Source organism: Camelus dromedarius, chromosome 26 (genome assembly GCF_036321535.1).
Source record: "Camelus dromedarius isolate mCamDro1 chromosome 26, mCamDro1.pat, whole genome shotgun sequence".
NCBI lineage: Eukaryota > Metazoa > Chordata > Mammalia > Artiodactyla > Camelidae > Camelus > Camelus dromedarius.
In genome coordinates, this window is record NC_087461.1 from 22,727,883 (window position 1) to 22,741,539 (window position 13,657).

General features: G+C 52.6%; 1 protein-coding gene across 9 annotated transcripts in view; it reads right to left on the reverse strand.

Moving 5' to 3' along the window:
* FRMD4A (FERM domain containing 4A) overlaps positions 1-13,657 on the reverse strand; it is a 577,190-nt gene that overhangs the window by 44,490 nt on the left and 519,043 nt on the right. For all 9 annotated transcript variants that reach the window (XM_064479529.1, XM_064479532.1, XM_064479533.1 and 6 more), the window contains 3 exons: positions 11,898-11,974; positions 6,366-6,504; positions 1,196-1,337 (listed from right to left, as the gene is read on the reverse strand). In XM_064479529.1, the coding sequence (XP_064335599.1) occupies positions 1,196-1,337; positions 6,366-6,504; positions 11,898-11,974 (358 nt within the window). The remainder of the gene's footprint in view (positions 1-1,195; positions 1,338-6,365; positions 6,505-11,897; positions 11,975-13,657) is intronic.

Below are 13,657 nucleotides of genomic sequence, written 5' to 3' on the forward strand. Positions count from 1 at the left end.
CAAAACACCTGGCCAATCAGACACACAGCCGGGGCCCCGCTCAGGACCTCAGAAAAGCCTGTCCAGGGAGGGGCCTTAAACTGAAGCTCCGTCAACCCCACAGTAAATCTGCCTCTGGGACCAGGAGGGACACACGTGCTCACCCTCGCCCTTCAGTCTGAATGTTTTCCTGGCTCTAACTGGACTCCACCAGCCCAGAAGCCAACTAGACAGTTTTCAGCCTTTTCCCCTTCTTGTGTCTTCTTCCTTCTTAATTTCATTTTGTTGCTGTCTGCAGTCACCGGATGGAGTTATAGAGATGACTCTGGAAGATGAGGCAGGGCAAAGACTTCTTGCTTTCCTTTCTGGCTCAGAGGCGAGGAGGGGTACACTGGCCCCTGGAATGATCAGGCCTTGACCACATGGCCGGGGCTGGGGGCTGCGCTGCGTTAGAGTGTTCTAACCTTTCCAAACACTGACCGCCTCCCTCTCAGTCCCTGCTCAGCTCAGATCCCTCTCCTTACAGCCGCTTCCACGGATGGCATCCCTTCTCCTGAAGTCAGCCCGACCTGTAACCTCAGGGCACTTCTGCCCTCCCAGCATCTTAGGACCAGTGCCTCGCCCAGAGCCCCGCAGAAACAGACGACGGGGATCAGATCCTCTGACTGTCCCTTTCCAGAGGCTCCAGACCACACTCTGTGACAGCAAGTCTCGCCTTGACAAACCATCAAGGGTTTTCTCTCCTTTCAAAAGTTCTCCCAGGAACAGAACGTGGGTCACTCAGCACCACGACCCTGACCGGCAGCCCCTGAGTGAAGTGATCCCCACCTTCCGTCCTTGGAGCGGACACTCCTGAGATCAGCCATCAGCGTCCAGAAGGCTCTGGAGGCGGCTGAAGAGACGAGTGTGCCCGACAGTCCTCCCCGCACTGTGTGCTTCTGCTGCTTCGCCCCCGCCCCCCATCTTGATACTTTCGCAGGTTTCTCAGATCCCCACTGGGCTGTGAACCTTGGTCTGGAAACCAGAGCCAGCTCCCGGGGAGCCTGCCGAGCTGTCTCAGCTGCTGCCTGGCGGGCCCCACGTTCCTCGGAGCCCCCGGGGTGGAAGCCCTGCCTCGGGGTGGGGGTGTGTAGCTCTCTCGGGGTCTGTGAGGGCGGCGCCCGGACAGACACCCTGCTCACCTGAGAACAGGAGGACAGACGGACGCCCCGCTCACCTGAGGACAGGAGGCTCCCGCTGCTGCCGCTGATGATCTTGCCCTTGCTGCCCATGTTGGCCAGCTTGGACGTCTTCAGCGTCCCCGTCTCCGTCAGGTCGATCGCGATTTCGCTCAGGCTCCGGGCGGCATGGATTTTCGACTAGAGAGACAACCAGGTTATGCAGGTCAGACGGGGGACAGGGACGTTCCCCTCCAAGCGATGACAAGCCAAGCCGGTGACAGTGATCGCCCAACCGCTTGTCATCCTGAAATCTTGTAAAGGGACTCACCGCCCAAACTGCAGCATTTCTCTGTGTGTCCCTGCGGCCCACGGCTAATCCCTGGGGCTTCCCTGCAGGAGCAGACAGGACGAGAGGTGACTCGGGCCAGAAATGTTCTAAGCCTGTCACCCCACAGGTGGTATGTCCAGGGCCTGCGAGTGTGGACAAGGAGTCAGACGGACCTCGCTGGAGTCCTGATTCGGGGGAATTACTTAACCACACTCGGCCCGTGTGAGCCCAACTCTGCCCGCGACTCAGAAGCCATGGAGGGTGGGCAGACCATCGCCTGGCTCTCTCGCTTACATCCTGTGCCCAGGTGCCCACAGCTGTCCAGTGACATCTGTCTGAACCCTGAAGCTTTGCCCGTCCTCTGGCCCCGCACTGATGCTGACATCAGTGAAAGACAGTGACCTCCGACTGCCAAGCACTCTCCTCATGTGGACAAGACGAGAGCCCGAGGGGCAGAGCAAATGCTGAGGCTTTTGCTTGTTAGATTCACCGGGTCCGACCCGTCTCCCTCCTCCCCCGCTTCCAGCTCACTGGTCCTGCCCTGACTCAATGTCTCCTCTCCGACTTCCGCTTCTGCTCCTGCCTTCAGAACCAGCCTGCCTTCCTTGGGTTAGGGCATCCTTGCTCATAAAAGGATCCCAGCTGCCGGGCCCTGCAGGGCTTTCTGGCTTGTCGCAGAAAGCAGGGGCGCTTCTGTTTCATTTTGACACAGGACATCAGTAGCTTCCACCTGGTGGAGTTTTATCTTCGGAGCAAACTACAGGAGGCACAATCCATTCCTTCCTTTCTTTCAGGAAGGAACTACTCTTTTTACCAAGGCCCACGCTTGCAGTTACATAAGATTAACTCATGAAGACACAGACCAACTTAGCCTGGGTTCAGGCTCTGAAGTCAGAATGATCCAGATTGAAATTTGGACTCTTCCCAGTGAATCACCGTTTGACCTTGACTTTCAGCCTCTCCCTGTTTGTATGATGCGAGCTCTTACAACCGGCATCACAGAGTTGTGATGTCAGGGCTGAATTAGACAAGAGACGGCAAGGCCACCGGAGTCGGAATTGGAACAGGATATAAATCAGGGCCTGGCAGTCATCTGCTAAATGAGGTTAGATTAATGATTCAACTGGATATTTGGGGGGATCTCATTAATCACACGGAAGACCTGTCCCCATCCCCAACCCCCCCACCATTCCTGCCACACCAATCTCGGAAGCAGGAAACAAAATACGGAAAAGGGACAACAGACATACTTCCCAAGAGAGATTTATTTCACAGAAATTCTAGAAGGCTACCAGCTTCTCTCTAGATTGGAAATCTCACGACTAGAAGGACCAGATGGAGGGAGCACTATGGGGAGATGGACTGATGGGGAGATCTCTCCTTGCAGAATTAAGTCTTCTGGCCAACGCAGAAGAGCTTCCAAATTTCTGGACGTTTTGCTATGAGGGTCTTGTCTCACTAAGCATTATTATGGACATCCTGTGAGCAAGGTTTAAGGGGCCCCCTATCATGCTTTCACTGGGTTTTTAATCCAAATGCAATGAAGAATAGCAGACTGGATCAGAAGGAAAAAAAAAAAAAAGATTAAGAAGAAGGAAAGATGTTTGGACAGGGTGTGGGGCCAACTCAAGAAGTCCTCAATCTGAATTCAGAGGAAAAGTGACTAATATTTACCCTGAACAATTTAAACTTTCCAATATTTTCCTCCAGACTCTACAAGACATTCCTGGGCTCTGGGGTACACAGGTTGCCGGGATCCAGCTGACATTTCTAATCTTTGGGGTCAGCAGGTATAATTTACCAAAGGTAACTGGTGCCCACATCATTCTGAATGAGCTGCTGGAAACCAACGAAGACAGTTTCTTTCTGCTGTCTTTGGTGATGGAGGGCGCGCATGTGCGTGTGTGTGTGTGTGAGAGAGAGAGAAAGAGAGAGAGAGAATTTCTTAAATGACGTGCCCTAGGAGCCTGAGAAAAGAAAATAACCAAGTGTTCGGGGAAGAACACATGAGACCCCCCCCCCCCAAATATCCAGCTGACTCATTAATCTAACCTCATTTAGCAGATGACTGCCAGGCCCTGATTTATAGCCTGTTCTGATTCCGACTGCCCACCCCCGCTGACTCCGACCGCTAGACTGCACTTGTTTCTGGGGTTGAGAAGCAGCCCTCGGGAGGCCTGGGCTTTGCTGAAGCCCTTCAGAGAAAGGAATGGTTGGCACGGCCCGATACAGTCAAGTGTGCAGCAACGGCCAGTCTGCCAGCCAGCACTGGTTGTTCAGAAATATTTGGAAGTGCTCTGCCCTGGGCCTGTCAGCCGTCACTCACCCATACCCGTACTGCCAACTGGAAGTGGGTCACATCACCATCGTCTGAAGAACATTCCAGAAAGGAAAGGTGTTGTAACACAATTCCTAAGGTGAATTTTATCATCTCTGACTTAATTTGGGGGAGCTTTTAGAGAATGTAAACATTTCACAGGTGTTGGCCAGGGCACCGTACGCTGGATTAATAATGGCAATCATAAAAGCTAGAACACCTCTCCTAAAGCAGTTTCACAAACACTGTGTCCCTGGACCAATCAGTGACTTTGGTCGGAGATTTCCTTTCTTGTTCTCTAACTGGGGAAAGCAAGCAGGAGCGAGGAGAGACTCAGCCAGAGTCACAGAACTGGAAGCAGAGTCCCTGGACCTCCCTGCAGGGGAACTCACTCCTCACCTGTCCCTGAAGACAGAGGAATTGGTTCCAACAAGAAATGCACTGGTTCTGGGCTGAGAGCAGAGCTCGGTGGTAAGAGTGCATGCTTAGCATGCACGAGGCCCTGGGCTCAATCCCCAGTACCTCCATTTAAAAAATACACACACACACACACACACACACAAGAAGAAGAAGAAGAAGAAATCAGAGTCTCTGGAGCATCTGTGAGCATTCAAAGCTTATTTGGGGAAAATTCTCCTGCTCCTGGGAGTCAGTGCGACTCCTGCAGTCCCCCAGGGGCTGCTGAGAGCGACGGCTGAAAGACCCCTATTGCTGCAAGCCTTTTAAAAGACACTTCTTGTTAATAAGTGGTCTCTGACAGTTACTTTTTGAGGTTTGCTTGTTGTGTCCGTGGGCTGACCTGTAAGCCTGTTGAATCAGGCTTCTCCAGACCATCTTCAACAACAGGGCGGCAGAGCCCGAAGAATGGGCCTCCTGAGATACCCAAGAGACCGCCCCCCCCCCCAGTGCAAAAAGCCAGTATAGGGAGGGGGAGTTCAAACAGCAACTGTACCATCCTTCTGGTGAAATAAGCTTTTTCTTTTTCCTGTTCAAAATGGTTATCAGTGTGTGGGGGGTCTGCCCACAAGAGGAATTGGCAGTGGGGCTCAGGAGGGCTGCCAAGCTCTTGATGCCTCATCGTGCATCACCCAACAATACGGAGGATGGATCAGTCCCAAGGGTCTGACCTCCAGCTCTTGCCACACTGACACCCACCCACTGTCTCAATCTAAAGCATGACTCAGAACAGTTTGGCCCTGCTTCTGTTTGATCTAATCAGGCCTCAAAGCCCTGTGCCAATGCCCATCATCGCCAGGAGAGCTGGGGAACACTCTCACTTAGTCCTAGCAACAAAAAGGTTCCTCCCTGTGCCCATTCTCCCCAGGAGATGACCAAAGCCGGGGCTAGGGAGAGGACTTAGCAGAGGAGAAGGTTCATTAGGTAACAAAGGCCGTGACTTGAAATTGAACTATGACTTGAGGGGCTGTTTGCTTTCTTCCTGTCCTATTTTCTCACTGTCCTTCTCTTAACTCCCACTCAACCCCAACAATGTCCCTCCACTCCTTTCCCCAAGCCAAGGAAAGAGCAACTCCATCCAGAAGGAAAATAAGGCAAAAGAGGAAGCCGCAAGGATCCAAGAGTGCACCAGTCCAATAAATCCTGGGCCCAGGGTCCTGCCACCTCCTCCCCTCCTGAGAACTTACACGATGGGATGAGACCTCCCATGGGTGGTGGGACCGACAAGGCCCGGGCCAAGGTCAGTCTCCCTCTGTAGCTCTGTACTCCACTCCCCACCCTCCCAAGACAGCAGGATCCTGAGAAAGACACAGAGCCCATCTTGATACGGCTTTTCACCTGAGGGGTAATGCATGGGAGTGGCTTGTGCGGGGCGTGCAAGGGGAGCTGGGCAGGCAAGGCTGCAGGAAGAGGGGCAGAGCGGTGATGTAAGCCGTGTGTGAGCCGAGGAGACGTCATCTTCTCACCCACCAGAAAATGCCCCCATGTCTGAGCTGGAGCTGGGTCAACCCCCCTTGGAGGATGGCTGTCTACCAAGGCCGGAGGCTCCAGATCCACCTGAGGGAAACAGAGCTGTTGCTTGTGTGTGTGTTTCCAGCTTTGCATTTTTAAGAAACAGAGCTGGCAGCTGGAAAAGCCTGGAGGGTTTTCACAGCAATTATCCTCAACGGTTAGGTGGTGTCTGTGAGTTGAAGACGGTTGCTTTTTTTTTTTTTGCCTCAAAAAGAAAACAATATGCCACTGTTTACACACCAACAGGGCTTGACTGCTTGTTCCCGGGAGAGCTCCTGAGGTTCAGAAGCACGGGTGGGATTCCTCAAAAGGGCCCTACCTGGCTGCGGCAAATAGTCTGAGTGGCTCTGACTGTGGCTGACCAAGTTTGCAGAAAACGTGTCGTCCTCTTAAAGAGCTGATCTTGTTTCTGCCTCCTCTAGCCCTAAGAGGCCAGGCTGTACCCGTGCACCTCTCAGAGCAAGGGACGCCGTGCCTCCCCCACCCATCCAATTCCCAGTGCCCCAAACCAAAGATCCAGACAAGGGCCCTCGTGGACACTTAGGTGAGCTCACAGCTCAGTCAAAGTTCTGGTCTCCACAGAGGTCCTCCCAGTCCCAGCAAAGGGGCTTACCTTACTCTGCTTTCTGTCCAGATAGAACTGGTGTTGGCTGATGGCCATGGCCCAGATGGACTTGATCAGCGCCGGACACGCGTACCACGTGTGCACTGCGATGCCGCTGTGTCCGAACGTCCTCCTTGTCACCGAAGCCCTGGGGAAGCAAGAATCAGAAGGTTCAGTCACGTGTACCATGAGGGACTCTGCTCCTGGGTGGACAGCTTTTACTGAGAACCCACCGGGTCTTAGAAGTTCTGGCATGAAGGCCAGACAGATGAACGCGAGTGTACTTGTGTGTACACACACACACACACACGTGCATACGAAATGGGCTGCCAAAGGCCATCTTTTTGTTTTATTCTTTAAATAAAAATTGATTCTATTTGAGGTACACAACATGACGGCTTGATACACGTACACACAGTGAAATGATCACTGCAGTCAAGCTAATGAACATTTCACCTCCTCACAGTTACCGCTGTGTCTGTGTGATGAGAGCACGTGAAATCTACTTACTTTTAGTCAGTTTCCAGTGTATAATGCAGGACTATTGACAACAGTCACCACACTAGACATTAGGTCTCCAGACTCCCTCATCCTATGCAACTGCAACGTTGTGCCCTTTGATCAGCGTTGCTCTGTTTCCCCCACCTCCCTGTCCCTGGTAACTGCTCCGCTGCTCTCTGCTTCTATATATTCGACTTTTTTAGATTGCACACAGAAGTGAGATCGTGAGGGCCTTTTCATTCCGTGTCTGCCTTATTCCAGTGCATCACATCCTCCAGGTCCACCCGTGTTGTTGCAAACAGCAGGATCTCCGTTTTTTTTAAGGTTGAACGATACTCCGTGGTGTTTGTACACCACATCTTGGCCACTGTGAATAATGCCAGTCTTAGGATTTGCTGGCTCCTTAGGGTTCAGAATTTGGCCAAGCCTCTGCCTTATCTGGAATAAGATGGGTCATTGTAGGTCACAGGACGGTCTTCTCTGGGCTTCAGCTCCTGGCACTGGACCAAGACAAATTTCAGAGACAGACACAGCCTTTGATAACATCCTTTATTAACCAGGAAATGCTGCCTATGGTGAAGGAGGAGGAAATTCTCTTCTGTTTGCCACAGGCCAAAGCATCCAAGGGAATCAGGAGGCCTTATGTTACTCTCAAGCAATGTGCCTGGAAAGAGTTGGGTACCAATTTCAAATATATTCCGAGGGCAGGCAGGGTGTAACGGATCAGGACAGGGAAGGCAGGAAGAAACGAGCCTGGCCGATCCCTCCCCACTACCCCACCTGCACGTGCTCATTCATGGAGGAGACACAGAGAACAGACGCATGGAGTAGAGAGAGGCTTTAAATCGAAGGTGGGAAAGGCTGGTCCCAACACAATTCACCACATTAATGGTATCAAGGGAAAAACGAGTTATAGGATCATGCTCTCAACGAAGTGTTTTATAGGATGGGTGGGTTATTTTACAAGTGAAGTCGGAGAATGCGTGTTTGCTTATGTGCGTGTATGCGAGTGGATGTGGGGGGGCAGGTGGCGGCACAGTGGGTGAGGTTTGGGGTAGCGTACGTGCACTTCAGAAAAAAAATGTGTGTTCAAGACTGAGCTACCTCACTGGGGAGAAACTTGGGGCAGTCAGGACTTGTGAATATCACTTTCCTTTCATGGCCAGTTTTCCCTCGAAGAAAGTTAGAAGCTGTCCCCACCACCTCCCTTGGGGTGGGGGTAGGGGTGCCAAGACTTAACAGGAAGTGTCCTTCAGACCCACTTTCAAGGAGGAATTCAAAGCTGGTGGTTAGTTAATGCTACTGATTGTAAACAGAGTACTGGTCTTCCCTTTGGTTACAGCAAAAAGTTAAGAGAAAATGCCAGCTCACAAAGGGACACATGGTTGAAAATAATGGAAAAGGAGCAGCAGAGACGGTAAGGAGGTAACCCCCATGGTCTCCGCACGGTGACCTGAATGCCCGCTCTGGCTTCCACAGCAATAGCTGATCCTGGGAGTAAATACATCTTTTTTTTTTTTTCCTGCCAAAAAAGCTGAGTTAGAAAGGAAAAGTAACTTGAAATGTGTTTCAGTGGCTGTGGTGGGAGCAGCCCCGGGCTCAGCGTATTTTTCAGAGGAGGCGGGGGAGGAGGAGGAAGAGGCTGGCCGGCCTGGGAGTTCACCTAAACCAGATGCTCCGAGAGTGATCCTCTTCCTCGGTTATTAATTTATCTCATCTCCACAGTGTTCCCTTCAGGCCCTTCGCACCCCACCGACTCTCTGCTTTGCCTAAACCTTAGATACCGAGTATCTGCCACGCCCAGAGAACCGCAGAAACAGCGGTGGGTACCGAATGAGGACGTGTGCGCAGGAGAACAAACCCTGCAGCATCTCCTGTGATCTGTCACAGAAGCCCCCTCGGCCGAGCCATCCCCCGTCCTGCCCGTGTCCCAGGACCGACATCCTTAGGGCATGGCTGCACCCCGCACTCGTCATCCCACAACATCGGTCCTGGCTTCCTTCCTGTTTGGGAGAGGCGCTGACCCCTGAACCATCCATTAGACGGCTCTTCCATGTTCAAATAAACAAGGCAACAGCCATAGGATGACACATTAATTGGAGGAGCGCCAGGAGGCCGCAGAAGAGCACTTGCTGCACTGCGGGCGGGAGACCCGGTGGCAGCTTTGGCTCTGTCGCTCACCCAAGTTGCTAACCTGAGACACTTCCCTTTGCCTGCTGCGGTGTGCGTCTGGAAAGGGCCAGTCACCTTGGGTTCCCACCTCTGACATCAAGGAAGCCACATCCCTGGCCTCTCCGTGCCTCCCCTCTCCTCTCCCTGCAGGCCTCTGGGTGGACAGGCCCCTCTCCTGGAGCGGATGAGGGTACGTGCTTACGCTCTGTGCCCGGGTGGCCCTGGGCCCCTCCGTTCCCTTCTACAGAAATCTCCCTCCTACCAGCATCTTTACCCCCCTGAGAGCCCACCATGAGCTTTACATCCACAGCTCAGATCTCCCCTTCTTGGAAGCCTCTTCTCACCAGCCTGGCTTCTGACCACCATTTGGCACTTGGTACCTGCTGCCCGTGCAGAGCATGGTGGTAAGGCATGTGAGCTTTCGAGCCGGAACTCCCTGGGTTCAAATCCTGCCTGCACCCCTCAGCTAGCTTTTTGTAACTGGGAGCAGGTTACTTTGTTTCTTCTGAGCCTGTTTCCCAAGTAGAACAGGATGCTGGTACCTATTTCCTGGGGTCACAGTGAGGACCCAAGGAGATAACTGTCCAGGTATTGAGAACAGTGGCTGCCAATGGTAAACACTTAATAAACATCAAGTTCCTTCTTCTGTGTGTCTCCCCATCTGTGCTAGAAGTTCTACTAGGGCAGCGGACCCTGTCTTAGGCATTTTTCGTTATCCCAGGACGCATAACGTGACCGAGCAGGACCCTGTGGGGCTTCCAGGATCAGACCCTCCCCCAGATCCTCTGCGGTAGCTCCTCTCTGAGGGACCCACATAACAGTATCTCATGCATATTTCCTGAGTTTTTCAGATGCTTAAAAACTACCACCAAAGGGAAGAAATTAACTATGTGATGATCGAAAGCACCTGGCCCACAGACCTTCTGGCGCCTGGGGGTTGACAGGGTTGACCACACTGTTCCCTTGACATCAACCAATCAGAGAACTGTGCACGAGCTGATCATGTACCCTGCGACACCCTCTGACCCCACCTGGCCTTTAAATAGGCTTTGCTGAAACCCTTTGGGGAGTTGGGGGTTTTCTTGGGCGTGAGACACCCTGTCCTCCTTGCTTAGTCCTGCAATAAACCTTTCTCTGCTCCAAACCTCGATGTTTCAGTTTGGCCTCCTGGTGCGATGGGCACATAAACTTGCCTTCAGTAACGGTAACAGCGCCCGAACGTGGAAGCTACTCAACAAACGTGAGATGGATCTCTTTCATTTAATAGGCTAGGAGCCCACGTAACGGGAACGTGTGAGGTTTGGACTCTTCGCTACATCCCCGGGCCTTGGGAAAGGGAAGGGAATTCAGCATCATGGATAAGACTCAGAGACAACACAAACTCCCTCTCTCTCTCTCTCAAGGATGTGTCCAAGGTACCTCTGCATTAGCAGAATTCCCAGCAGAGCACAGGCTTGGAGAGTCTGACTAGTCCTTAGCTCAGTCCCTGAGGATCATCCAATCTCCAGTCTTTCTTTTGCCGGTCATCCCCTTTCTGCATCTGACCCCTTGTGGCAACATGCACTTGGGGACGTTCTGCATCTCTCTCTCCCCCCAGCCTGGCCTGCATCAGTGGACTCCTGCTCTGCAGAGCCAGGGTCTGTGGCCCATGAGACCTTTCCTCACAGGACCCTGAAAAACACTGCACAGGTTGTCCTTCTGCTAATGGTCCCGTTGTCACCTCACTGTGGAGACACGGAATCTCTGAGATGTTCTCCACTTGCTCGTTGTGTAGTAACCATGGGGCGTCGGGGGAGCTGTCCCCCGACACGGCAGTGCTGTCTCACGCAGATTACATGACCAGTCAACGCCACATCAGTCCTCCTGGGTTATCACTGGCTGCAGGAACAGAGACCTCCCCACAAGCCTCGCCCTCTGATGGGGCCAATCTCATTCTCAAGCTGAGAGCTTTCTGGGAGGTATCGCGGCTTGTTTTGAGTGCCCAGAAGCCATGTGTGTGGGGAGCTGGTGCCAGCAAGTCCTCTTTCCCAAGCCAGGACTCGAGCATCGACCGCACCTAACACCCCATTACAGAGCCAATCTCTTCACTGTCTTCCCAGGGCTCCCTTCTTGCTCTAAGTCGGCTTGACTTACTGGAACTGACTTATCCTTAAGTGCCAGGCCTGTTTTTGGCTGCCTACAACTCCAGGACTAGCAGACAAAGAGAGGAAAGGCCGTGGTACACGCTGCCCCGAGAACCTTCCATGCAATGCTTGCAGCATGCCAAAACCGGAACCTATTGTTTGGCACCTGGGACTCGGGAGTGCACTGATTTTGACTTTCTGGGATACAGTGTGAGACAGAGAGAAAAAGACTTGTATTTCTTTCACATTCACCCACAGCGAGCAGTGAACACCCTAAAATTACAGCTCCCGGAACGAAACAGTTCAGCATAACTGTTTCAGCTGTAGATTCCTTCTGGTACTGACCGTCCCACCTGAAACATTCTCTGAGGTTCTGACAAGCTACCCTTCAGACTCTTCTCCGGCAAAAACTTCCTAAAAGGACTCAGACCACCGCCCAGCTTAAGTGGGTGATCGCTCCAAAGCGCTACACATCTTTCCTAAGACCCCCAGGCTTGCAGGCAAGGAGCACGTGCAGCCGATGAAAGGACCACGGCAGCGTTAACTTCACAGACACATGAGCTCATTTACCAACACGCAGAACGAAGCAAAGCTCTTCTGGCCGACTGGAACTCTATTCTCCCCATCAACCGCCCTCTCTCCCCTACCCCAAACTAACACGAACAGTGACAACACAAAAACAGTCCAATGAATCATATGCCAGCTGGCCACGCACTCCCAGGGGAAAAAGACTTTTCGAGCTTACCTGCGTGGGTCGTGAACTTCCACAGAAAACTTCTTCTCTCTGAAATACAGGTTTTCCAACTGTCTCCACTGGAATATCTGGACAGAAAACAATGCAGTTGAAGTTCAGGAGCGGGTGGGTCACGGCCAGCGTCCTCTCTCTGCGGCTGAATTTACAGCTGGCAATTTCCTTATCAAAGCTGAGCCTGTACGGTTGTTTCTACCTCCTCTGTCTCTTGCTTGAGACACACACACACACACACACACACACACGCCTGCTCTCCAGTTCAAAACCCCGGCAACGTGGGTGTGGATTTTCCTGCAGGCTTCTCAATGGGAACAAAACAAGTTCTTTTCAAGTAGTTCCCTGCTCTGCCCGGCCTTTGTTGAATTCTCTGAGACAGTTCCCAGCTCTGCAGACTTTTCCCTCCAAGGAGAAGAGGGGAGGAGGGGAGGGAGGGGAGCAGCAGAGGAGGGCGGGCTCTCAGAAGGGAGCAGTAGCCTTCTGCCTGCAGTGCTGAGCAGAGCGTCCTCCCTCCACTGCTGAACTGGAAAGGCGGTCAAATTCCCAGCCTCCCATCGGGACTCCACTTCCTGCCCACTAATGTGTAAGAGCCCGGACTCGCCCTGGTGATCTGGGATGGCTCGAGAAGGGCGGGGTCTGCTAGGACCCTATGTGGGGGCAGGCAACTCAAGATAACACTATGAGCCTGTCACGCCCCTGCTTCTCTCTGCTGCGCAAAGAAAATCAGGAGTCCCGGGGCCAGGATGCTGCAGCCAGGGGCAGGCTGCCCTTGGCAAGGGGGACAGGGAAATTAAGGCAGTTCTGAACAGTGGGAGCAAAGAGAGATGCTGGCACTGCCCGCCTGGCCCCCTCTGGCCCTGGGGAACATTTCTCCTTGGTCAGTGAGCCTGTTCACTAAGAAGCTGGAGGGAGTAGGGCTGCAGCCTGGCTCTGGGATGGGGTGAGTTCATCGGAAGTAAAAGAAAGTTACTTCAACTCTCTAGGAAACATCAAAAGAGATTCAAGTTATACACATTTACGTTTATGTTTGATGCATACTGCAGCCTCTCCTATAGACCTAGAATTTAAGTTTATTTAGCCCAAAGACGGGTCGAACAGACATTCATCCTGGGCATGGCCAATTCTTCCCCAGGGTCCTCCCTTTCTCCGCCCCCTGAGTTCAGGCATATGCTTTTAGAGTCTCATCTCAGACCTAGAGACCTCTCACCTGGGGCCCTGGCCCCTCTGATCTGCTCACATTTCTCCTTAAAGATAAGACGGCAATTTCTGTGTCCCACCAACCTCAGGGCCGGGCCAAAGGACTCCACCCCTTTGTCAAACTGGGCTGCCTTCTTTTCACAACCTGCTGTGCAGAATCTACGCTCTTCCTGTCTGCCTTGGGGGAGGAGGACCTCAATTCCCCCTTATTCCTGCGCTTCCTCTTTTGTCTATGGCTCAGAGTATGTTTTGCTCTGAAGCCCAAGGAAAACTGGATTTCTTTTGCTCCTTTCAGCTCAGTTCCAAGGAAAGCAGGTCCTACATGTGCAGAGAGCCTTGTGTCAGATCACAGATGAAATACCTCTGCGGAGTCTATTGCTCAAGTCACAGGTCTGAGTCTCACGCTCCTATTTGATGCTCTGCTACGCTAAGCCCCTCGATGAAAGGTGCAAAGTTCCTCTCTGACCCCCACTGTTAGGTATTTACAGACCATCCACCTGAACTTCACTACAGACACAAAAGCACCAGAGCTAACAGATCCCTGCCACTGACCTCAGGTG